The sequence below is a fragment of the Lepisma saccharinum genome, chromosome 1 (genome assembly GCF_977018435.1).
Source record: "Lepisma saccharinum chromosome 1, izLepSacc3.1, whole genome shotgun sequence".
Lineage (NCBI taxonomy): Eukaryota > Metazoa > Arthropoda > Insecta > Zygentoma > Lepismatidae > Lepisma > Lepisma saccharinum.
The window spans coordinates 212,685,739-212,711,748 of NC_139229.1; the positions used below are offsets into that span (position 1 = coordinate 212,685,739).

The window sequence follows — 26,010 nt, forward strand, 5'->3', positions numbered from 1 at the left end:
TCGTTTGTTAAATAACAGATTAGGAGATTGCTTTCTTTGCTTAAAGGTAAGAGGAAATTATTTAAAGACATCACATGAAAAGTATCTGTGAGCATAATGTTGGTAAGATTTTTTTTAAATTGATTAAATTATGAGTAATGGCAAATGTGTTGCCATTTTTCCGACGTCCTCTTTTTCATGACTTTGTCCTCCTTTTTCGCCATGCTCTGTCCTCTTTTTTGAAGGTATGTGTCTGGTCACCCTACTCATACCATCATCCATGCTTAACAGTAGAACGGAAGCAGTGAACGCAACATGAATGGCTTCTGCAGGCACTCTTCACACCCAAACACGCTGGTGGACTGGAATATTGTGAATGCAGATTCGCCAGACCAGACGTCCTCTCCCCACTATTCTTGTGTGAAGCCTTCTATATATTTTTTTACTGATATTACATTTCAAGGGTACATACTGATACGTTCATAGCCTGTATTATTATACTATTAAACGTATTATTATATTTATTAATAATAACTTAATAATACTCAGCGGCGATCGATGAGACTCGGTGAAGTACACAGACTCCTCTCAGGTACAGAGATAGTGTTAGGCAAAGACAATATTCACAGCACAGAGAAATAAAATCATATTGCTGCAGTAGATAAACTAAAATATTTATTCTTTATTTATGGCAATTATAATGCGAATATACTTGAGACGAAGGTGAGGATTTCGCTTTGTCGATGAATCGACTCAACTAAAAACGCATCAACTCAATGCATGGCTGTCGGCATGACTATGATCACATAGACCTAGCTTGCACCCCGAACTACCACACCAAGAAATATGCAATAATAACTGAGCCAATATTTGCTCTTTAGCATTTTATTCCAAATTAATCGTTAGGCTAGCTTTATTTCGTAACTAATAATGGTTGCAGTATTGTGCATAGCATCAATGCATAGCCATTGGCATACCTATGATCACATAGGCTTAGCTTGCGCCCCGAACTACCATACCAAGATGTATGCACAACAACGAGGAGTTCTTCGACGATCCGTGGCGAAAGTGTGATATCACAGGTGATATTTCTTATGCGACGTTCTCGCTTTTATACCATTTTCGAGAACACAGATTCAAGTACAGATGAATCACTCACTATCTACAAAAGGACACTCAACAAAACTTACATCTATACATGTTTAGAAATACAAATTCACATAGTGCACTCTCGCAAACATGAAGATGCATTAAACTACTCATAATAGAGCATAAAATACAGTAAACATTAAACAAAAGATATACATTATAAACAAGGTGCAATATTACATATAATAACACGGAAATTACGCTATCTTTGCTCAAAATATGTGTTTTGTGACGTCACATAAAAATATGGATCATATCAATACTAATTAACGTATATATTTAAAAAAAATATCACAAAGCTATTTACGAGTAATGTTGGAACATTGCACGTTGATGACTTGTTTCACGCTGTTAAAAGCAAACAAAAATCACGAAATAAGGTAGCTAATGTTGTTACACATGTATGTTTTGTGTGTGTGTGTGTGTGGGGTGTGTGTGTGTGTGTGTGTGTGTGTGTGTGTGTGTGTGTGATAGTGTGTGTGTGATAGTGTGTGTGTGTGTGTGTAAAGGGGATGAGGAATGGACGATGCATTAAAGATTACACACAATCAGTTGCTACCCAAGTTCCAAGGTCACCACATATCACTGCGAACAAAAATTACAGCAAGTTATTCATTTTGATACTTGTTGCCTTTCTGTTATGACTCTTGTAAAACTGACTGGAATCTTCACATAACTTATATCTCATCAACCATTACTTTGTGTTAACGGACATGATTTAAATACTTTTTATTCTTCAAATACCTGTAAGGCGACAACCGACAGTGACGGTTTTCAAAAGTGACAAACAACAAGCAGTCTATAAGCAAGCATTCACCGTACATGCGCGAACACCAGACCGAAGCGACATAATGCACTTTATCGAGAAAATGACCCAGTCCGAGCAACACGCTAGGGACAAGCAACATGTGTCGCATGTACCATGTCACTTTGTTCTGAAAGCTCCTCAAATTTTAATAATGTCATCTTTATATACGCATATTAAGGTTGTTAATTAGCATACCATGAGAATTTTTTTTACAGAACATGTACCAATATATAATTATTAAAGTGATAAATGTAAATTTTCGTATTATTTGAAGTCAAAAAATTATGAAACAGATGAATATGAAGACTCCAACATCAACCACGCAGCTCATAGGTATGGTTTTAACATCGACGTCAACAAATTTAGCAAATTTCACACACCTTAAAATACAAGAAAATTAATTTCCAAAGGAACTCATTGCCGTCCCATAATGATTTTTTTTACACAAATTGTCAATTGACGTCTTCAAACAACTATTTCTTTTTCATAAAAATTAAAAGTGGTGTTTTTTAGATTTTTTTTGAGTTTTGACAAAATTGAAAAAATCAAATAGCACAGTAAAGTTGCATTTCAAATAGAAGCTCATTAATATCAGAAGAGGATGACACCAATTTGGGCCGTATAGGTCAAATAGTTTTTGATCTCCAGCTGTTTAAAAATTTCCTGACGTCGTCAAATTTTTTGATTCTTCCTTCTTAAAAATTAATAATTAAAAACTAAGAACCTAAAAAATTTGAAATTTCGCAATTCTTGTCTTTTAGTGTGCTACCACTGTACCAAAAATTATGAATTTCTGATATGTCAAGGTTCAGACCATTGGTTCATGGATGAGAAAGGGGTGAAAATTCAACGTAGAAAAATGATGCCCTATTTTGATCGGAATCAGCACGATTCAGAAACACCAAGAGTAGACAAATAAAAGGAAACAATTGTATTAACAAAAAATTGAACTAATTACAAATATACAATATATATTCGATGACAATATTGATTTATCCAGTTTTCACTAAATGTGTAAAGTTGTAGTAAAATTTAATATAATATATTTATTTTATATATTTTTATTTTTTTCTTCTTTTACATGGCGAAGTTAAGGCTGTGGAGCCTTTTATTCCACTTGACCATGTTTATAAAAAAAAATGAATGTGTAATATTGAAATATTGAAAAAGAAAGGAAGAAAAAATATATAACAATTAAAGGGGAAAAATAAATACAAAGGAAAAAATACATATAAGAATGGAAATATAACCTATAAATGCGGGCGCGCACGCGCACACGCACACTTCCACTACACAGACACATATTCTTGCCCTTACGCATTCACACATGCACACACACACACACACACACACACACGTACAAGCAAATACAAAATATTACACCTACTTAAACATAGTCCAAAACAATAAGTGGGGGACCCCCGAATGTATCCTAACCTCCACCCGCATACATTCGAGGGTATGCGCATGTCCCAGTGCCTCTGTGAAAAACTGGGACGGCCGTTGCTCGTTTTACGGTCCCCCCGTTATTGTTAAGTTCCATTGCTTTATTTGAAATTTGCATTTTACATAAATCTGGAAATAAAAGTTTGACAATTACAATAATATTTAATAACATAATATATAACATAAATATAATTTTGTATAATTACATTGGTATCAGTACAGTACAATGTTAATACATCTATACCTTTCATTTTTTACATGAACCTTCGCTGGAACATGTTTAAAATACGATATAAGTATTGTGTGTATGTATGCATTGTTTAACATACACCGGATTTCGGGATCCGAAATCTATAGTTTTGAGAGCTCACGCGACCTTCATGTTACAATTTTGTTGTTACAAACAGTGCATAGGGAGCCAGACAGCGACAGTAGATCAGCATGTGGTTTAAGACCATTGATTTGAGTTATATTAATTCAGTTGGATAGTATGCTTCACCTCAGAGTCTAGGTGTTCCGCTGTCGGTCTCCAGCTCCCATATTTTGATGTGATTATGCGCGGTCAGTTCCCATTTGGAATTGTAAAATGTGTGTAGTATTGTGTATGTGGAAGAAAGTTACCTGCTGCCTTGTATATCTGTTTGCTGAAATGAATACACTTCAGCAGAAAGCAGCATAGTAGATATGAATTATTGATTGATAAAATAGTGGTAGTACAATACAAAAGGTAAAAAATATTTGAAATATAAATGAATTTAATTTTGAATGAGATTTATGGATTAGGATTTATAAATGCATTGTATGACATGTAGTTTAGAGAATAACGCCGGAATACCGACGTTTGAATGGTAGCTGGTGTGCCAGCTAGGTGTTTGTTTTGAAGCCATTACTCTTTCCATTTAATCCTTTTGTCTTACTCCTGGTAATCGGACGGGGCGAATTCTTCTCCGCTCTGCGGCCTCCCTTCGTCCAGTGGAAACCACACAGTGCCTTCTCTGGAAACATTTGTTGGTGGTTCCTCCTCCTCCTCACCTTCCTCCTCTACAGGAGTAGGAGGCAAAGCACGAGAAGCAAGGGGCCTTCCAGCAGTTCTTCTCCTGGTTTCCATGGCAGATTGGGTCTGTGGTATGTGTATTGGCTGGGGTGGTCGCCTTTACTGTTGGTCGAATCTTCCCAACTCCTCCAAAGACACGGCGTCTGCGAGTGCCTTGAATCTCCCTATCTTGGCATGAGCAGTTATCAGTTTGTTTTGACGTAGGTTTGGAACGAATCCGAACGTCCTTCTTCCATTCCGGGCAACGTCCCATTCCCCTTGCCAGGCATCCATGAATCTTTCTCTTATCTCCCGTAGAGTAGGCAAGAAAATTCCAACACATTTAGTAAGGTTTTCCTCGTCTCCCTTCCTAAACCAATATTCGCCAATATACTCAACAATTTCATACTGTACCTCATGGTCAATTTAAAATCCTTCAATTTCCAGACGACTTTTGCTACTATTTGACTACACCAGATGCAACACAGGGATTACTGGCCACATAGCAACTCATTCTGACCCTCGACACATTATTGAGTAACATGGGTTTGACATTCTCACGTCTCAAATCCAAAATCATAATATTCAATTTACGCACTCAACATAGATATCCGAACACAATTACCCAGATAGCTAATATTCCAGTAGTTGAAACATGTATTTATTTGGGACTCAGGTTTGATAGAAAATTAAATTGGATCGCACATATCAAATAGCTTGAAAATAAAGGACGACAGTTAAATAATATTCTACGCTGCCTCGCGACCACACGCTGGGGGAGCCACCCATACGTAATGCTCTTATTTTAGAAAAAATGTTTCCGGTCTCTTTTTGATTATGCTGCAGCAGCATATGGCAGTGCCAATTCTCGATACCTCCAAAATCTTGATGTCTTACAAAGACAGACTTTACGTATCTGTCGTGGACTCATGAACTCCAGTCCAAACATAAGCGTCTATTTAGAAAGTAACGAAACCTCACTAACCCATCGTAGACAAAAGTTAACTACCCAATATTTATTAAAAACTTGGGAAAATCATGCGCACTCCTTTAATAAAGAATTTGCATTGCAACGAGAATGGGAATCCGTGCAGGTTCCAACTCCATCTGACCTCACATATTACTTTCTCCACTGTTATAACATCGATTGGGATGCATATCATCAATCATTTACGTATACCCAACCACTGATCTATCAGCTACAATTTCCTTTGGTCACTCCATTGGATATTTACTACGAAGACAGAGGACAACATCATAATTATAGGGAAAAATGGCCTAAGGCAACATTTATTTATACTGACGGCTCCAAGCGTGGCGACGAAGTGGGATGCGCGTTTTATGTACCAGGACAAACCGAAGCTCATCAATATGATATAGGTTACCACCCAATATGTCATTTTTTTCTGCGGAGAGTTATGCTATCTTCCGAGCATTGACCTTTGTTCAACAACAGGATATATCTCATACACTCATTCTCACAGACGCTTTGAGCGTCCTACAGACATTGGCTCGAACTGGGGCTGAGGCTTTTCGCATGAATGTTTTCATCTTCTTAATTCTTCTGGTAGTTTATAAGCTACGTCAACAGGGCCAAATCGTGACTTTTACGTACATCAAAGGCCACAGCGACCTCAATATATATCAACATCTTGCTGACGCATTCGCTAAACGAGCCAGAATGGAGGTACGTAGGGTGACCAGACATACTCTTTTTAAGAGTATTATACTCTTTTAGAGGTTCATATACTCTATACTCTTTTCAATTTGCAAAAATCCCCAAATATACTCTTTTCCTTGCTATTTAATTTCATTCATTATTTTACGCGTAAAAATGCCTTAAAATCCACAGAACGGAAAACGTCAAGATGTCAACAAACTGAAGTATTTACTCCTTGACTCAAGACTTTCCTATGAACAATTTCAAGAGTCATTTTCATATTCCATCAACAAGCAAAACATATTTCAAATTCATTGAAATTTAATGATAATGATTAGGGCTGAGCCGATACCACTTTGAACCGATACCGATACTTGAAAATTGCATTAATTAAAGTTTGTTCAAAATATTGATCAATATTGGTGTGTAAATATTCTCCTCCAATTATATGCATCAACATACCAAGGAATTTGCTTTAGAATATTCAAGAATTGCATCAGAATATTAAAATAGATATTATGTAGTCACAAAATATAGTTTTTTGTGCAAAATTAGTGTAAAATAAAAAGGAAGTTTTAATTTTGCATAATTTCCAGGATAATTATGTCAAGAAGTCGTGGAGGATTTTTGCGGACCCCGTGAAAGACCAAAATGCATGCGCACCTTCAACCTATAGACTATACTCTTTTTGGTCTACAAATATCTGGTCACCCTAAGGTACGTGTTCTCCCACTGCGCTTGCCATACACGGACCTTCTACCACGAGTACGGAAAAAAAATTCAAACAAGTTCGCGATGAATGGTGCATTCAACTTTTGTCCCATACCACAACATATAAATGGGTTGCACAGTTCGGCGACCACCAGCCTTGGTTCCGTTCTCTACAACTGCCTCGTGCAGTGATTACACTCACAACATGACTTCGCACATGTCACGTGCGAAACAACCAACACCTTGCTCGACTTCACTTATCTTCTACCCCTTCCTGCAGTTGCGGTGAGGCCATACAAACGATTAATCATATATTCTTTCAATGTCCGTTAAGCGAAAAACACAGAACTACCCTCTATCAGTGTCTTGTACGAGCAGGAACAGCATTTCCTATTCCCATAGCCACCTTACTCCATAATCCTCACCCCGCTGTCATGTGGATCTTATACGGGTTCGCCCGAAAACAAAACCCTGTTGATCAACAAACAGACCACAACAAAGAAGTGTGATATAAAGTGCTAGTGCCGAAGACAAGTGACAACTGCGAAACAGGCGAGAATGGAAACGTGTCTTATGTCCTTCCCAAGTGTTAGTGACTTTGGTAATTCCAAATGCTTAGAATATTTTGTTTTTGGTAGTGTCTGCTGCCACGCTCTTTTTCTGCTATAACCCAAAAGGGACATGCGCGTGGCAGCAGACTCGGTCTTTGTTTTATCGTGATATTATCATGCTATGTACGCAATTACGTCTGTAACATATGCTGGGAAGTTTTAGCGATTACTTACACAAAAATGTTTTAAGATTAGGTCCCTTAGCATTCGTCAAATAATAAACCTAAATGCTCCCGTTGTTGTTAGGTTCTGTTAGCATTATAATAATATCGCTAAATGCCTTATAAAAAAAAGGTTCTAAATTCCCTGTTCATTCATTCCCACTAGTCATATACTTGCATTTTTCTCGTGTTTATTTGTTCTTAAAATTTGTAACATCCTCTTAGCAGACGAATTACGGGGCAGGACCAAATTTGACGCTTATTCTTGCTGCTGACACGCACGTTACAGCAGACTCGGCCTTTGTTTTTACAGAAGAGGAATAATATCAACACTAATAGCAACTTTGGCCGGAAACTGCAAAGGCGGTGTGGGTCAGAAAAAGAAGAAGAAGATGCACCATACGTCACGACGACAGACGACAGTAAACAAACAAGAAGGTGCCTCAGATTCTTCTGCTTCTTCTGTTTGCATTTGCATTGCACTATTTAGTGTTGATGTTGACTTTAGAAAGCAGTTTGTTTGTTATTCTCGTTACTTTCAGTTTGTGCTTGTACGTACTTTCGATGTGTGTGTGTGTGTTATTGTCTTCGTATAGTTTTGATTTTGATATATAAACGGAGTTAGTGATTACACATGGAATGAGATGTCAGTAACTAAAGTTTTGTTTTTTAACTGCATATAATTACTATTTATTTTTCTGTCGCTTCTAACGTATAAACTACAGTAGCTCGATATTTCAGTTACATACCATGATTTCGTCACTACAAACAACTTAACGTAATGGACGTACTATGGGGGGCGTTCCAATTTTTCATTCAATTTCAGGGATGGTTGTATTTGCTCAAAATAGTTGGTGTCTACTGCTAGTCATCATCGCGTAATCTATGTTATGTTTGGGTGTGTAGGCAGAGAAATACATATTTTTCGTAATGTAATTGTGGCTGAAACAACCACTTATTTAGAATAGATGTTTGCATGAAAATTCTACTAAAACATTAAAAAGGAATATAAATAATAAATAATGTACAAAGCTGCCTTTATAGTCAGTTTTCCTTAACCTCTCTAATAGAAAAACAGAACATCTTAGTAATGCATAACAATAATACATATTACTTGGAACTACCTTCAGCCTCATCGAAAATGTTCTTGTCCAATTTTTTATGTTAAAGTATGGTAAGATTTTACGGGATCAGTTCGTTATATTGGAGATACTTTAAAATCGGATATTTTGTATGGTTCGTACTTACCAATTGTGTATTGCGGAACATATTTGAAGGTGCCATTAAGGTTTTCACACGATTAGAAACATTTTTTACACTAAAATAAGCCATTTCTTGAAGTGTTACGGAACGCACGTCATGGTGCAAGCCCCACAAACCATTCACGGATAGCCCCAAAAAGGTAAATATGTGATAACGCCCAGACACCTTTAACTCATTTATTTCCTTAATTTTACCACTGGTACTTACCTTTTCTGCATTGCGGAACATTCTTTAAGGTGAAGTTATGCCTTTTCCCATAAAATAGTGTCAACTTTTCATATTACGAGTGATTATTTGTCTTCCTTGTTCCGCTTGGGTAACAGACAATATGGCATGCACTCGTCATGGATCATCGCGCCGTGCTTGTGTTTTGTCATTTTGGAGTGGGTATGCAGTGTTTCAACCTTCTTAACTGAAAAATACCTACTTTCGTGTTCATTATGTCATCACAAACCACTGACGGATAGTCCCAAAAAACCATTCACGAAAGCCCCACAAACCATTGCCGGATAGCCCCAAAAACCATTCACGATAGCCCCAAAAATCATTCACGTTAGCCCCAAAAACCATTCACGATAGCCCCAAAAACCATTCACGTTAGCTCCAAAAAACATTCACGATAGCCCCAAAAACCATTCACGTTAGCCCCAAAAAACATTTCTGGCAAGGTTAGGTTAGGTTAGGTTAGGTAAGCATAGTTAAAGAAAAAATGCACGTTTGGAAACACTGATGAGACCGTGTGACTTTCGACACTCTCGCCATCTGCACGCATACAATGGAAACAACGGCATAATATGGCAGGCAATGCAAGTTTCTTACGTAAATAGTGATTCATTACTGTTCGGCAGCATTCAAATACGAAGTTTTTAGTTTCCTGTGAAAGAAAATACCTCCAAGAACGTCCAGAATGCTAAAGAAACTCATTTCAGTAAGTACTTTCTTCTGTAAATTTGAAGAAATCCGTCCGGGCGATATCGCATATTTAGCCCCAAAAATCATTCACGCATAGCCCCAAAGACCATTCACAGAAGATTAGGTTAGGCAAATACAGTAGAGCGTCGATTATCCGAACGTCGGTCAACCGAACGACCGCTTAACCGAACTGTGTACTCGCTCACTTTCAGATATCTGTAATGAAAAAAGTACGTGACTTAGCTGCTCGTAAGCGTGTAGGCTTGCTTAGACAGACCAAAATAAAGGATTTTTTTAAACGTTAATTTTGTGTACTGTGTGTATTGTTCATGCAAAATGCGTATGTAATATGTACATATTTTTGTTTAATAAACTGTACCACATACTATATATTCCTACTAAAGTTGCCTTTGTACGTTACTTTGTAATACATACTTAAAGAGATGCCTGTTTTTATGAATAAATTTACTGTACAGTACTTCTTTTTGGCAAATAAACATGTACAGTTCGATTATCCGAACAAATCAGTTTTCCGAACACCCATGTCCCCCAATTACTTCGGATAATCGACGCTCTACTGTATAGTTAAAAAAATGGCATGGTTACGTTTTCGCTTAAATTGAAGCAATTGGAATTGATTTCCGGCTGAAATAGATTGAAAGATGAAAGAAAATACCTCGAAGAACTTCGACAATGCTACAGAAACTGATTCCCATAAGTAGTTTCTCCTGTAGATTTGAAGAATAGTGTCTTCGATATAACGAACTGTTACCGATTTTACAATACCGGACAATTCCCCGAGTTCGTTCATTTTTCGCACTCAATAATTTAGGGCTCCTAATCACGAATCTGCAGTTAATATTTGGCGCTCACGTGTGGAATTTCCAAAAATAAAAGGGGGCCCGTGATCGCAACCGACAATTCACGATTGCTAATTATGTACCGGAAGATTTTGTGTTTCTACGAAACTTACATTTTCTTACGGTGCCCCACACACCATTCATGCATAGCTCCACAAACCATTCACGGTAAGGTTAGGTTAGGCAAACACACTTAAAATTTGGGGTCAGGAGCGGTACATAATGAGCAATCATGCATTGCTGGTTTCGATCACGGCACTTTTTTTGAAAATTCCACACATGAGTGCCAAATATTAACTGCAGATTCGTGATTAGGAGCCTTAAATTATTGAGGATGCGAAATATGAACAAAATCGGGGAATTGTCCGGTATTGTAAAATCGCTCCTAAAGTATTGTTACTTTAAATTTACTTTTTGACCATAAACAATAAATGTATGTATCATTGTCTTTTTACATGCAGTAGATGGGGTCAGTTCAAGATATAGCTGTCCTCATTTATCATAAAGACTGCTCTACTTGAATTCTATAAAACTTGAAAAAAGGACTACATATTCATGCATGGCATTTAAGTAGTAAATTTTAGCATATTATTTAAAAAAAAACACCTCTAGCAACCACAAACGATATGCCCCTGTTTCTCATTTCATGCAACCAAATTACCAGGGGCACTTTTATATAATTTTTTTTATTATTATTTTAAATTAGTGTTTCAACATTTGAAATTTAATTCTTACAAATTTGTTTCTTGTGTGTGCAAGCCTTGAGGACAGAATGCAGATATTGTGGTGCTGGTATATATGCATGGTTCAGAACTTTGAAGGGGGAAAGGTAGCACAATGTATTAAAGTAGTGTTGCTATGGTATGTGCGTATCTTTAACCCTCTCACATTCGGTGGTGGGGAGTTAATCCAAAGTTGGATGAACTGTCCTAAAATGTTGCATTTTTGTTATTTTACGTCACTTTTCTACCACTTTTGGTTAATCATTATGATGGTGATGAGTGATGATTAGATGAAATTGATGAAGGGACATTCACAAAGAATGCATTCCCAGGCTGTTTCTTGAATGTGGAAACTTCGGTGACGAGATCAAAACCCTGCCACTTATAACATGTCCAAGCATTGAGCCAACAAGGAATATTTGATAGATGGGAAGACTGGAAAAAGCATAAAGAAGCTAGAAAATAAGGAACTTCCCCTCCATGAAGTTTATTTAATCACATTACTAAAACAATTAATGTGCACATAAGATGTGTCTTTGCATGGAAATATTTTAAGATGTAGCTAGTGTAAATGATATTTTAAAAAGTTAGTTTCGTGTTAATTTTTGCAGGTTGCCTGAAATCTTTGTTTCATTTGGAAAATCACAAAATATGCTTCCTGGTACTCTGTATTGGAGTATGTGTGCTCATAGTTGCATATGCCGTAGCAGACAAGAAGAAGCTGCAAATACCTGATGGTATATTAACAGCTTCATGTGGATGCACAAGAGAAGTTCAAAGTTATGTGGAACTTGGAATACAGTCAACATGCAATGATTTTGCTACCTTACGTGGGAAACACCAGAAAGTCGTTGCATTTTCTTTCTATGGAGATTTCTTCAAAGAAAAGCTGTATTCTGATGTAAGTTTTAAAAATTTGAAATTTTTGCTTTTGAAGTAAACAATAAATGACAACCTACAGTTGCTTTTTAAGATTTTTCAAATATTATGCTTTCTAGGTCATTAGTTTTTTGGTTACATTTATATTTATAAATGACCCATCATCAGTGCTCGAAAAAATTTCTTCAAAGCTAGGTGCCAGCTCTGGGAATCAAGTGCCAGGAAATGATCTATTAGCAATTGTGCATACTACAGTATGTTTCAAAAGTCGTGCAATCCAAACTTTGAAAATGTATATCATGAAAATCGTAAAAGATTTTTACACCGGGTTTTCTGCACTAAACTAATCATGTAGGCTATCACTGGGTTCATAAATTTATGTTAGCATTTATATAAATAAAAGCAATTACATTATTTAAAAAAAAACATTGTTAATTTGCTGAAAACATCTGAGAACTGATTTTCAACAATAAATACCAACTCTTAAACAATTTGTGGGATCATATGTTGGTGTTTAACTGGTTTTGAAACAGTTGCTTTGTGAGGTACAGCAGAAACAGGGCACTTTTATTGGAAAACCCCTTGTACATGAGTGTAAGAATGAGTAGTAAAATACTCTTCAGCAATGCACACGCACTGCTCCAATGAATACACCATGCTGAATCAATTAAAAAAACAAAAAACAACAGGCACAGTAACGGCGAAAGTGTGTGAAGAGAATTCAATGTAACCAGGGGCAGCGTAGGATTCTCTCAAGAGTTCAATTTCGGCACAAAATCTTCATTTACGATTTTTCACGTAAATGTATAGCCAATACTTAGACACATGTTGCATGTGACTGTTGGCAATATTTCATCCTGCTAGTGTTGCCATATATGGAGATATGTCCCAAATATGGCACTTTTCACTTACCCATAAAATCGCCAATGAAAAATTTATCAAATGTTGCACATGACCAATATTAGTTGCAAATGACAGACTGACATGGCATCAGTCATCAAATGTCTAATTATGACCTTTCGATAATTTCTTACATATTTTTCTTACTCAGAAGTTCATTTCTGGAAAAATTTGAATGTTGCTTTCCGTCAGTTATTAATTTATATAATTTTCTGTACAGAGGGAACTGATAATTTTAAGCGTTGAAAAATATCTCAATGGATGAGGCTTTATAATGCAGAAAACCTGGTGTAAATATCTCTTACGGTTTTCATGATATACATATCCAAAGTTTGTGTTGTGTGACTTTTGAAACACTCTGTATAAGATGCTGAGCATCACAGTATTCAAAACATCGTTAAATTATTTGAGAAAGCAGGAAATGGGGTGTTGGGGGACAAAGGGTAAGAAATTGTTACTGACTCTCTGGAATGTTCACTACATTGATAAAAAAAAAAAAATGCTAACTTACGATGTACTGCAGTTTGAACTTAGGATCATCAGAATTTCATACATATTACAGCAAAAGATCACAGTCGCCAGGCTGAAATTTTTAGTCGCCATGGCGACCGGGATTTTTCGAGCCCTGCCCATCATACTTAAGAAAATAGTATTTTCCACTTTTCAATTGCAATATACATGTAATTAATGGATTGCTGCCATTTTATCAACAGGGAATTGAAGAAAATGCAAAACTTCTTAAAAAATATTATCCAGGATGGGTTATGAGATTATATCATAATATTCACGCTTCGAATGAGCCTGTTTACAAAATCCTCTGCAATCTTCAATGTCAATTTTCTCATTTGGATCTTTGCTATGCAGGAGACATTTCTGGCTATAAGAATCTTGAAGGTTAGTAGAGAATAATAATCATTTAGATGTGTTTTTCTGTTAAAAATTCTTTACATACGAGTGATTATTGAGGTGCCCACATAGTCAAATTGTTAGCACACTGACGCAAGCCATACTGAGTTCCATTCCCGGTAGATTGACAGGGAGTTCTTGAATTTTACAGTGGACCCAGCGTCATGAGAATAATTAATAACCCGCGGCTCTACAGCCCTAGAAGGGCCTTGGCCTATCTCCCGACTGCAAGTCTCCCTCCCACACAATCCTACCTAGAAGTGTGGAGTTCTTCAACCAGTAATGGGGTGACGTGGGGTCAGCACGTCGAACCCTCAGCCGTTATAGAAGATTTTCCAGACCAGGCTATGCTACTCACTCGTAGCTCCCCAATTTCCTCACAATGGTAGATTGCCACCGGTCCTATACACAGGCCGAAAACCCAGGCAGACGCGAACTCATGCCATCACGCAGTCGGAGTCCAAAGCATAGCGCCTTAGACTGCACATCCATGGAGGACCATGAGAATAATTGGGAAGTTACTAACAGAGAAGTGGTTGTGGCTTTGAATGTCAGAAAACAATGGAACTTAATACACTGACTACGTGTCTCCCAGAGAAAAGATGCTCGGTAGGCCCTGGCCTTCAGAGGGCAGTTTCTTTCAGCAGATTTAATCTGTTTGTTCCTTCTTGTGAGTAACTATCTGAACTCCCCTATACTTCTTGAAGCTTTCCTGGCGGTGAAAATTAAAGATGTTTTCTCGGGCAATCAACCAGGTAATTTCCGGATAGAGTTCCGAGCTGTCGAGAGCTAACATCACTCTCATCTTCAGGTATTGACTGGGTAAAAACACCTCTTCATGCCCTATACTTATTCAACTTTGTTGTAAATTTAATAAGGATGTTTATACCAGTTATTGGCAATAACTGTGAGGAATAAAGTCTCAAAATTCCAAAGCCCTCATACCATTGTTATCAAGGAAAATCAGACATGGAATGGACCATGACAGCCTTGGACACCTCATGTATACACTAGAACAGGGGTTCCCAAACTTTTTCGTTTCATGGCACCCTTAGTGTTTCAAGATTTTTACACAGTGTTCAAGGCAGAATGTAGGCCTGTCTAACACTTTGAACACTCAGTTAGTGTTGTTAGATTGCTTGCCTGAAGTTAAAAAATAAATACACGTTTCAAATTTAGAATCATTTTACATGTAAAAGGTACTAAGGAAGCACATTCGATGGTCCAATTCTAAAAGCATGTGTACACTAACAAATAATTGTCATTTCAGTGAAAATATAACATTTTGCAGTGAACCATTAAGATCTGAGGCAGAACTCCCTTCCCCCTTCATTTACTAGAATAACTGTATCTGTCAGTTAATTTATTATTGTCTAACAAAATATGAGTTTACATCAATGGAGAAATATGGTGTCACAAGAAAAGTAGTCTCGAAAACCAGTTGTTCTATCTGACAAATGTGTGCTTACAAATGTTATTACTAATATTATTAAATATTATTAAATGTTATGTGTTATTACAAATAACCCTCAGCTGAAATAACCACGTCGTAGTGCGATGTGCTAACCCCGCTAACACGGGGGCCGGCGCAAAGAAAAGTCATTAATCAATATTTGAGAATAAATTATAGCGTGACTGACTGACTAATAATAATGCCTGTGCTAAAGTATAGGAAATCTTATAGGGTTTTAATTCAGGGAAAGGGTTGTGTTAAGGCACTATAGAAATGGTAATAATGCAAATCATTATTGTTCACAATAACTGGTCATGAAGACAACCCCCACAAACACAGTCTTAATTGTAATCTCTGTTGCCAGTGCAGGGTCTGGAAACTGGAATTTTACAGATCGTCTGGAATTTGCATGCATTTTGGAGTCTTCAAGACAAAAATTTGCAAAATGAACAAGCAGTTCACTTCCACTTCTGGATTCGGTTCTTGTGATTCCACTCCGAAAAAGATTCAGTTTAGAAACTTGTTTCTTTCGTTCTTATGATTCTCAGTCTTGTGCAAAATTATGGTTCCTTCGAATTTCTGTAATAAATGTTCACTTTTATAATATTAGATATTGCAGTCCAGATATGTGATTGACAATATGATCGTAATTATTGGAAAGGTTGGTGAAGATGAGGTTATCGTCTATTATTTTATAGATCTTAGTCTTGTTGGCATTTCCTATAGAATTCCTATATGCAACAAAAAAATATCCAGATGCTGTGTACTTATAAATGTAAGCAAAAAAGCAGCATTTTCTACGACACTATAAATCTGCTAGAAAATGAAATACTGTGTATAGTTTATGAGCTACTGTTGTTTTTATATTGTGGAGATCTGTTATGGTGAAATAATGTACCTCTGTTACCTTAGCCTGAAGGCTGGATGCACATGATTGTAGCACCAAAATGATGGCGATTGTAATTTTACATTTTACTCTTCGCATTTTCACGTGTTCTTGTGTGTGTAGAATGAAATTTGCTAAAAAAAAGTTGTGAAAGTGAATATGCTTAATAATTAACAGATTATGTAGTTAATTGAAAAACACAAGGTTCAAAAGCAAAAATCATGATAAACATGTGTGGAAAAATTTCATTTTTGGACTGGAAATGTAAGGGAATTTCATAATCAAAAAATCAAAGCAACCCTGCAGTGCCAATAGGATCAATCTGTGTGTGAATCAACATTTTCCTTTCATGGAGATGCTTGTTTATTGATCAATTCACATGTGAGCAGAATATGCATCTATTTCAAGAATTTTACACACAAAAGGAAGCCTAATCTCTGGTTGGGTAGGGCAAGTACAACCATGTGTTTATTGAGTTATACTATCATGTGTTAAAAGATGAATTAAGAATTAAAACACTGTTACAAGCAACATCCACTTTGTTATCAGTTCTACTGCTGGGTACAGAGAGAATTTTCAATTTATTTGCCTATTATTTTTAATTTTGTTTGTAGCGGTTGAAACAAATGTAAATTACATTGAATTATTGAATGAATGAAAAAGTTCTGAACTACAAGTATAGTTTTTATTAATATTGTTAGTTCTAGTGTAACATATATAAAACAAGCAAGAAAAATGCAAAAATTAGAAGATAATTTCTTTTTTTTCTTCTTATTTTTCAGCTGTACCTGCAAAACTATTAAGGTTTCTTCCAATGGCTGATGATTTGGTGGATGTCTTTCTAAGTAGAGATTTAGACAGTAGGTTCAGTGAGAGAGAGGTTATGGCTGTAAAGGAGTGGCTTGATTCTAACCTTACTTTTCACGTTATGAGGGACAATCCAAGCCATAAAACACAGATTCTAGGCAAGTAGTTTGAATAATACTGCCTTTTGATTAAGGAAATGTTATGGCTTTAGCATTCTTTAGGCAGAAATCGAATATTTTTATTAAAAAATGTTATTTTTCTCCAGCTGGCATGTGGGGTGCAAGAATAACCAAGAGAAGAGCCTGGCTGAGAGAGTTGCTGTATCAGATTTTGCAGAAAGGTGCACAAATACAATCATGGTTCTGGCCGTACAGCAGAGATCAGCAGCTTCTAGCAGATATAGTGTGGCCTCATGTAGATGGTAATGTAAAGGTTTTTTTTTTTTTTACATTAGAACAGGGTGGTTACTAAGGCCATGATAAAATTCAAGTATAATTCCCGGTTTTCAAGGTGAACTTTGCAAAAATTCAAAGGTACAAGCCGAATTACCTCCTTTCACTCCCCCCCACACACATACACAAATATATTAAGGGTCTGTGTGATTCCAATGTATCCCAAAATTCTATTTCAATTCAATTAAAAGGTATACATATATATTTAAAATATTTTAGCATTTGTCATTTCACATTCTCAGACTTGAAATACATTTACAAACACAAGTCACAAATGTTACGGGATATACTAATATTAAAAAAATTGTTAATTGTATAAGAATTTCAATCTCAAATTTACGTAAACAACTTCAAGATATCTGATCTTGCAATAGTCTTCCATCTGTCAGATAGACTGTTCTGCAAAGGACACTAACAAAGTAAACAGATTGAGTGAATTTTGTTTTATTTTCCATATAACTTTCTTTTCCTTCCTTGATAAAAATAAAAGCTAAACTGAAAAACTGCCTCAGGACATTTATAAATATGTATAAATTCAATGGGATTTAGATTCGTAAAAATTGCAATTTTTCACATCTACAGAGAAATTCATGCATAATTTCCGGAGCCAATAATTCAGGCAGAAATCCCAGAATTCAAGGTATTCCCAGTTAGTAACTACCCTGTAGAAACATATTCCATTAGGTATTTTGTATTTTGTATTGTTGTACAGTAACACAAGCTTCCATCACAGTTTATTAAGTTGGTTATAGAAATGTAGTACTTAATCAAATTATAATAGTAAAACACCATATGTCCAAGACAGAATCCTTTTTTTTTGTAATGTGAACTTTTCACTTATCTGCCTTTGCCCAGAATAAAATGTCCCTTGCCCCAATAAGCTTTGGCTAAGAACCGAAAATATGGGTTAAATTTTGTAATATCATTTTGAAGATTTTTTTAAATTTAAAATTATAAACAGTAGAAACTGAAATTCTTAAATGGCCATATCCATTAGTAACATTATCTAAATGCATTATCACATTTAACATAAAGATAGTTAAAATAATGCCATTGGTGGAAATACACTTCCAGAATATGTGATAATATTTTGGTATGTGATTATTTCTTTTGTATCAATTTAAAGAAAAAAATATTGCTCTAGCTAAAAGTATAAACAATTTAAACACACTACACAGTCATGCACAAACTACTGTTATTATTACATTACATTTCATTATTTTCTTTACACACAAAGGTTACAGAAGCAATTGTATCGTAATAGGGATAGGCTGGGGATTGGAATCACACCACAGTAGAAATACTTTTCTGATAACAAAATTATTGCTGAAATTGAAAATCTGTGCTAACATTGTTACTTCTATTATTTGAACAAATGTGGTGGTTACATTTGAGCATGTTTTTCCTCTTTTCAGGTGATGCAATTATACATGACAGCTATAAGTGCACTCTTTTTCCAAGCCGTTACACAAAGCCATGGCCGTCTAGGAGACGAAATGAATCTTTCAATTTTGTTGGTGCAATAATTCCTCAGAATGTAAACCCCATGAATGTGCCTTGCCCTAAAGAATGCCGACCACCAGAACATGTAGATTGGATAAATTGTTAGCAAGGGACTGCAACTGTTCCACTGGGAGAGTAAACCAGCAGGTTATGGTTTTAATTACTGCTTATTCATTATTTGCGCTCTGAAAGATAGCCTACTATTTTAGTCATGGTAGTTAATCATTATGTAATTTATGCAAACTAAAATTTCTTTCAAATAGAATATTTGTAGTAGTTAAGATCTATTCTTAGGTTAATTACTTATTTTAGGGACGTGAAGTTTTTGTTCTAACGATAACACCGAAAAGTTGACAAAAGCACAGTAAAGTTTCTAAAATGTATTTGTGTAGGTTAAGGAGGCAAATTTGCAGGGTTTCGGAATCGCAAAATAACACGAATTATGTCATTTTTCAGAATAACGCAGAATTTTGAATTTTAACGTGAAAACCACCGCGAAATATGAAATATAAACTGGGGATATCACTTCTTCTGTTCAGAGTTACCTGAAGCACTATGTATCCGTTATTTGTAGCCTTAGCTGGTGAAAGTTTGATTCAAAAGAGATTGTCATGCTTCATTTATTGCAGTTTGGTGGTGTAGTGTTTATTGTATATTTAGTGGCCGATGAGATGAAATAGTTTTTGAAGAGCAAGAAATTTGGTCATTTCTCACAAAGTTAAGCCTTATTCTTTTTGTCATCAAAACTAAACTTTTGTCTCAATTTTCCAGAACTAAAGCAATGTGAAAATCTTAAGCATAGAAGAAACAGTAATAATGCATGTAAAAATAACAAAGATTTTAAATTAATAACACTGAATTTTGCCCTAAACCACGAAAAAGAACACCGAATTGCAATAAAAAATAACATAATTTTAGGAAAAATAAAACTAAAACTGCACGTCCCTACATGAACCTCAAATTAAACTTGCTTTCATATCTGCTTATCTTGTAGCATTATTACAATGTATATTATTTGTAATTAAGTTATTTCTGTAAACATTTTGATAATTTGATATTTTCTAGTTCTTTACTGTTGAAACAGTATTTTTCTCATATTTATATTTCTATACTGTATTTTTGAGAGTTTTTAAAATTTTGTCAGCAATTAATGTTAATCCATTTAGTGGTGATTCATGCACATTCCTAGGTGTGTGTGTCACACACAGACATATATACGTGTGTGTATATATATATACCTAGTCTTACCATAAATACTGTCCCAAAGTTGTAAGTAAATAGACACAACATGGTGAGAGATATTGTAATATCAGAATAACATGAGGTGCATGGATGCATTATGGACCAAAATCACAAATAATTGTTCGAAATGGCTACCTTTAGTACAGACACACTTCTGAAGTCTTCGTGGCCACGCATCAATTGAATTACGCAACACATCGACTGGAAAATGAGCAACTGCCTTCAGAAGAGACCGACCGCTTTAAACTTTCAATATTGGGATGTCTCTTCTTCCAAGCCATCTCCTGAAGCTTGGACCACAATTTGTAGTCCAAAGGGTATAGGTCCGGACTTGCAGAAGTCCAATCTGAAGTGGAAATGAAATATGGAACATTTGCTATGAGGGCACGCTCCATTTCTGTGAAAAAGGGGTAAAAACATCAGCCAAAGTGTACCAGCAGACAGTGCTTGAGAAACTATGCAAGAATCTTACCGACACCATCTTCCATGGAGAGAACTGGAGCTTCCAGCAGGACTCAGCCCCAGCACACAAAGCACGCACCACCCAGCAGTGGTTGGAGGCAAATGTTCCTGACTTCATTTCCATGTCAGATTGGCCCTCTGCCAGTCCAGACTTAAACCCTTTGGACTACAAATTGTGGTCCAAGCTTCAGGAGATGGCTTGCAAGAAGAGACATCCCAATATTGACAGTTTAAAGCGGTCTCTTCAGAAGGCAGATGCGGAGTTTCCTCTTGATGTGTTGCGTAATTTCATTGCTAAGTAGCCAAGAAGACCTCAGAAGTGTGTCAGTGCTAAAGGTGGCCATTTCGAATAATTATTTGTGATTTTGGTTCATAATGCATCCATGCACCTCATGTTATTCTGATATTACAATATCTCTCACCATTTTGTGTCTATTTACTTACAACTTTGGGACAGTATTTATGGTAAGACTAGGTATATATATATATAACAGTTGGGCTGAAAAGTTCGTAGGCTGACTCATAGATGGTGTTACTAGAATTAAATCCATGTGATTTTTACTTAGTACTAACCTTCAAAAGATACGTGTATAAATTTCACAGCTGCCGGATAATTAGTTCGTGAGATATAGCATTGTGAGTGAAGCAGCTTTTGTTATTGTGAAAAAATGGATAAAAAAGAATTTCGTGTGTTAATAAAGCATTGCTTTTTGGCGAAAAAAAATACTGTTGAAGCCAAGGCTTGGCTTGATAAACATTATTCGGACTCTGCACCAGGAAAATCAACCGTTGAGAAGTGGTTTGCTAAATTTAAACGAGGCAAAATGAGCATCGAAGACGATGCACGCAGTGGATGCCCCAAAGAGGCTGTTACCGACGAAAACATTAAAAAAGTCCACAAAATGATTTTAAATGATTGTAAAGTGAAGTTGATCGAGATAGCTGAGACTTTAAAAATATCAAAGGAACGTGTTGGACATATTGTGCATGAATATTTGAACATGCGAAAGCTGTGTGCAAAATGGGTGCCGCGCATTCTCACAATCGATCAAAAGCAACAACGTTTTGATGATTCGGAGCAATGTTTAGCGATATTCAACTGTAATAAAATTGCTTCCCCATCCACCATATTCTCCAGATCTGGCCCCCAGTGACTTTTTCCTGTTTGCAGACCTTAAAAGAATGCTCGCTGGAAAGAAATTTAGCACTGATGAAGAGGTAATCGCCGAAACTGAGGCCTATTTTGAGGCTAAAGAGAAATCGTACTATAAAAATGGCATCGAAAAATTGTATGACCGCTATAATCGTTGTATCGCCCTCGAAGGCAACTATATTGAATAATAAAATCGACTTTTGTCAAAAAAATATTTTTTACTATGTTAGCCTACGAACTTTTCAGCCCAACTGTTATAATTTTTTTGGGAATGTTTCAGCATAACAAAGCTTTCTTCAGGCTAAATATCGACCGTAATGCCAGTTTGTACGGTTCACGCAAGGTACTTAACCATTTTTTTTTATTGTATGAGGGGTTTCCTGAAAGTAAGTTCCGATGGGATATTAAGAAAAAACAGTGTATATCATTTGATATACAAATCGTATACTATTTTCCGTCATAGTAACCACCGTTATTGAGGCACTTGTAGTAGAGCACCAGTTTTTGTATTCCTGCATGGCAGAATGATGCAATACAAACCACATGGTTACAGCTTCTTTGCCATTGTCATTGTCATTGTCGAATGAGCAGTCAGTAAGGACAGTTTCAGGTGCAGGAACTAGGGCTGAGCCCATGCAGATACTGGCGGTATCATTTGATTTTCTTTTACCGATACCATCCAATACCAAAGATTTTCAGTGGCTAGTAGAGTGGGCAAAAACAACAGCTCGTCTCAATAACTGGCCTTATTAAAAGTTCGTTCACCCTTACTTGTGACAGATTGGGAGACCAGCACAGGAAGTTACATAGATTTTCCTAGAAGCACTGGATGAAATCCCATCCTCCTGGGAAACAGATGGCAAGATCAAAGGCATGGGTAAGTGAAAGCTGAACCCAAACGTGACCATGAAGGCATGTATCTGCTTAGTTAACACTGTAGGAAATAAACCATTCATTGCCAATTCTTGCTTGAAGCTCGTGGTGGTAAGATAGCTGGATGTTTTTAACCCCCCGCCAAACTAATCCCGGGTCAGGTAGTTGCGGAGTTCTTGGAAAAGAGGGATGAAGGTCACTGTGAAATTAGCTTTGTTTTATCTACGTTCAAGTACAAAGGGGAATTGGCAATTTATACTTATCCTCTTCGCTTCTTTTATTCATGTAACTGCGGGTATCGGCCAATGATGGCTATTTATATCCGCCGAAAGCCAGCCCCCGTGGCGGAGTGATTAGCACATCACAATACGACACCAGGGTTCGATGTTTGGGAGTGTCCATTCATCATTCATCCCCATCTTCGCAAATTAGCCAAAAGTGGCACAAAAAGCGAAGTAAAATAAAGCAAATCAATCAATAATTTTCGCGGAGATTAGATTGAGAACATGCGGCTTTGAATGACAGTACTAAGATAAGCTAATCGGGACTGGACCTACATATTGAAGTATCACCCGAACCACTATGTGCCTCCACTTAGTACCAAACCCGTGGTCAAATGGTTACAAGGCAACGGCGACACCATCGGAGAGGCACCTCTAAAGAGTTATGTACACACTACTTACAATAATGTACATAGAATATTTATCAGAAACTTTACTTTTCATCAAATGGACCTTACATCATTCTTTTTGTTATTCAATAAATATTCAATATTTTACTTCTTTCACATAAATTTCCTTGCCATGACTGTTGTTTTACACCAATTTTAGCAGTCTTAACTACACGTAAGCTAGATGATGAATATTTGCTGTTTTATCTCTGATTTTATAGCGTCTTTTTACTATTTATGTAATAACATTTTTTAGTCAAGATAGAAAGAACAAAATAGTATTAACATTATCTTTCCTCAGTTTCTTAGTCTGTTGTTACATACAACAATACTCCATATGCATCAGAGAAATTAAGCACTAATTAATTAATTTTCATATTATTACAAATAATTATATTAATGTATTAAATAGAAACATTTTTATTATTATATTTCTGAGACACTTGGCTCGGACTGGCTCCCCAAATTATACATTTCTGAATATGTGCCTAGTGATGTGACGAGTTAGTATGACTCGGTAACTAGCCTTTGTTATTTTGGACTGAAAGTACAGATACAAGTATCGGTATCGGTGGGTATCAGTATCGGCTTCGTCTTAGCTCTAGCAGAAACACACGTAAATAAAATGTGCAAAGTCTGGGCTGAAGAAAGTGATGATGGAATTGTTTCCAGCCAAATATTGGGGTGAGATCTTGCATTGCTGTGGCAGTGTGTAGGCTCTAGCCTACCGTTTCACTTTGTGTTCTTCCATAAGCATAAGCAGAAGCTAATTAGATCCAAGAAGTGACCATGAAATTTGTGGATGTCTGCTGCCTCCAATCTTCTCTTCAGTTGCATGCACAATAAATGGTCAGCTGCTTAACGGATGACAGATCATCATGCACATTTCTGTTCATTGAACAGTCACACCCTTGAAACACTTAGCCCATGTGTGCATCTCACAAAGTTGATGATAAATTTAATCTCGTTTCATGTTCTTCGCATTCGAGAAATGGATACAAACCACATTTAGCATTCGGTGGGGTTCTCTATTTTCTTAAACATTATAAATGCACAGCATGGCATGTAAATGCTATTTGAATGTGTCTTGTCATGCATACACCATTGTGACCGCAGCAGCAATATTTGCAAACAGAACTTATTTTGTGAATGTCCCTAATTTTGTTGAGAACAAGTTGTAGACAAACACTTTCAATAAAAATAATTTTACTTCTTAAATCATAATTGGATGATCTAAGTTGATAATTTAGAAAGTAAAGGCACTTATGATACAAAACAAGTGCAGTGTAAAAGAATACCAAGTATTTAAAACATAACAAATTCTGTTATTTCACTTTGTGATCCCTAACATTTTCAACATCTCAAACCAAGTATAAAGTGCATTATAAATCTAACTAAAAATATTTGTCGTGACTTAAAATAAATCATTACTTCCTTATGTATAACTTACGTGAACAATAATGTCTAATGTGTTTTGTACAAGGCTCCCTTTTGAGTTGGTGCAAGTTGTTGATATATTTTTCGTGATTTTAATAGCATGTGATCAGACACTTACAACTGTTGAACCAAAACAATCCTGAATATGAAGATATATATATAATAATAATTTAAAAAAAAAACAGGAGGGAGATATATATAAATAATATGGTTCTGCAGGTATTACTTAGCTTTAATTACAATTGTTAACTTTAAGAGAGGATATTATTTTCTTCCTACATATATACTCAAGATGTTTAACAGGATTTTTCCTGTTATATTTAGATAACATGTTATAAATTTGTATCCATTTACAATTTATGTAGTATCAGTTAATAAAATTGTTGAAATAAGTGTCATAGTTTTATTGCCATACTAGTACTACTATTTTGTTAATTTCTGTCATGAGAAAGTAAATACCTCTTAACCTCTAGTGGCCAGCTGGGACAACTCCTTTCCCCCTTGAGGACAGCTGGGATACCAGTTGTCCCAGTAACACTCAGCATTTTTTTAACATATTATGTCTCTAAAATTTATCTTTATGCTCATATTAATTACAAAATATTTGAAGTTTGTGAGCAAGTTTTACAGAAGTTCTTCATAGTTTTCGTGCTTGTGATTGCCGAAGAAGTTCTTGACAACTCGGACATAACTGAATCATGTAGAAGCTTCAATATCATTCTTAAAATTTGAATTATTAATGAGTTTACGAGTTTGTGGCCCATCAAAGATTCCCGTTTTTAGTTTCTCAATACTCAGTCCATGAAAGGATCTATTTATGTAATGAAACACTCGTCACCTTTATCCAAGACTTAACAAAGTACTTCAATATGCAAGATATGCTTCCATTACAAAGTCAGTGATGGTTTTCTTTGTTTCTGCACAGAATATTCACCACAAATGTAGCACAATCCATCAGAATCATTTACGCGGCCTGCTGGTGAAGGATGCATGTTTCATTCTCCTCAACAATAGAAATCAAACTCAAAAATAAAACAAAGAGAAATGAAATTTTAATTAATATATTCTGTGC

The 26,010-nt window shown here is 36.0% G+C and overlaps 1 protein-coding gene across 1 annotated transcript; it reads left to right on the forward strand.

The window, feature by feature from the left end:
• The first annotated feature begins 8,013 nt into the window (after nt 1-8,013).
• LOC145978925 (uncharacterized) lies at nt 8,014-25,314 on the forward strand. The gene is made up of 6 exons (XM_083111915.1): nt 8,014-8,204; nt 11,927-12,216; nt 13,808-13,988; nt 17,122-17,304; nt 17,412-17,567; nt 19,014-25,314. The coding sequence occupies exons 1-6, from the start codon at nt 8,198-8,200 to the stop codon at nt 19,205-19,207; spliced, it is 1,011 nt and encodes a 336-aa protein (XP_082968041.1). The 5' UTR covers nt 8,014-8,197; the 3' UTR covers nt 19,208-25,314.
• Nucleotides 25,315-26,010: the final 696 nt, after the last annotated feature.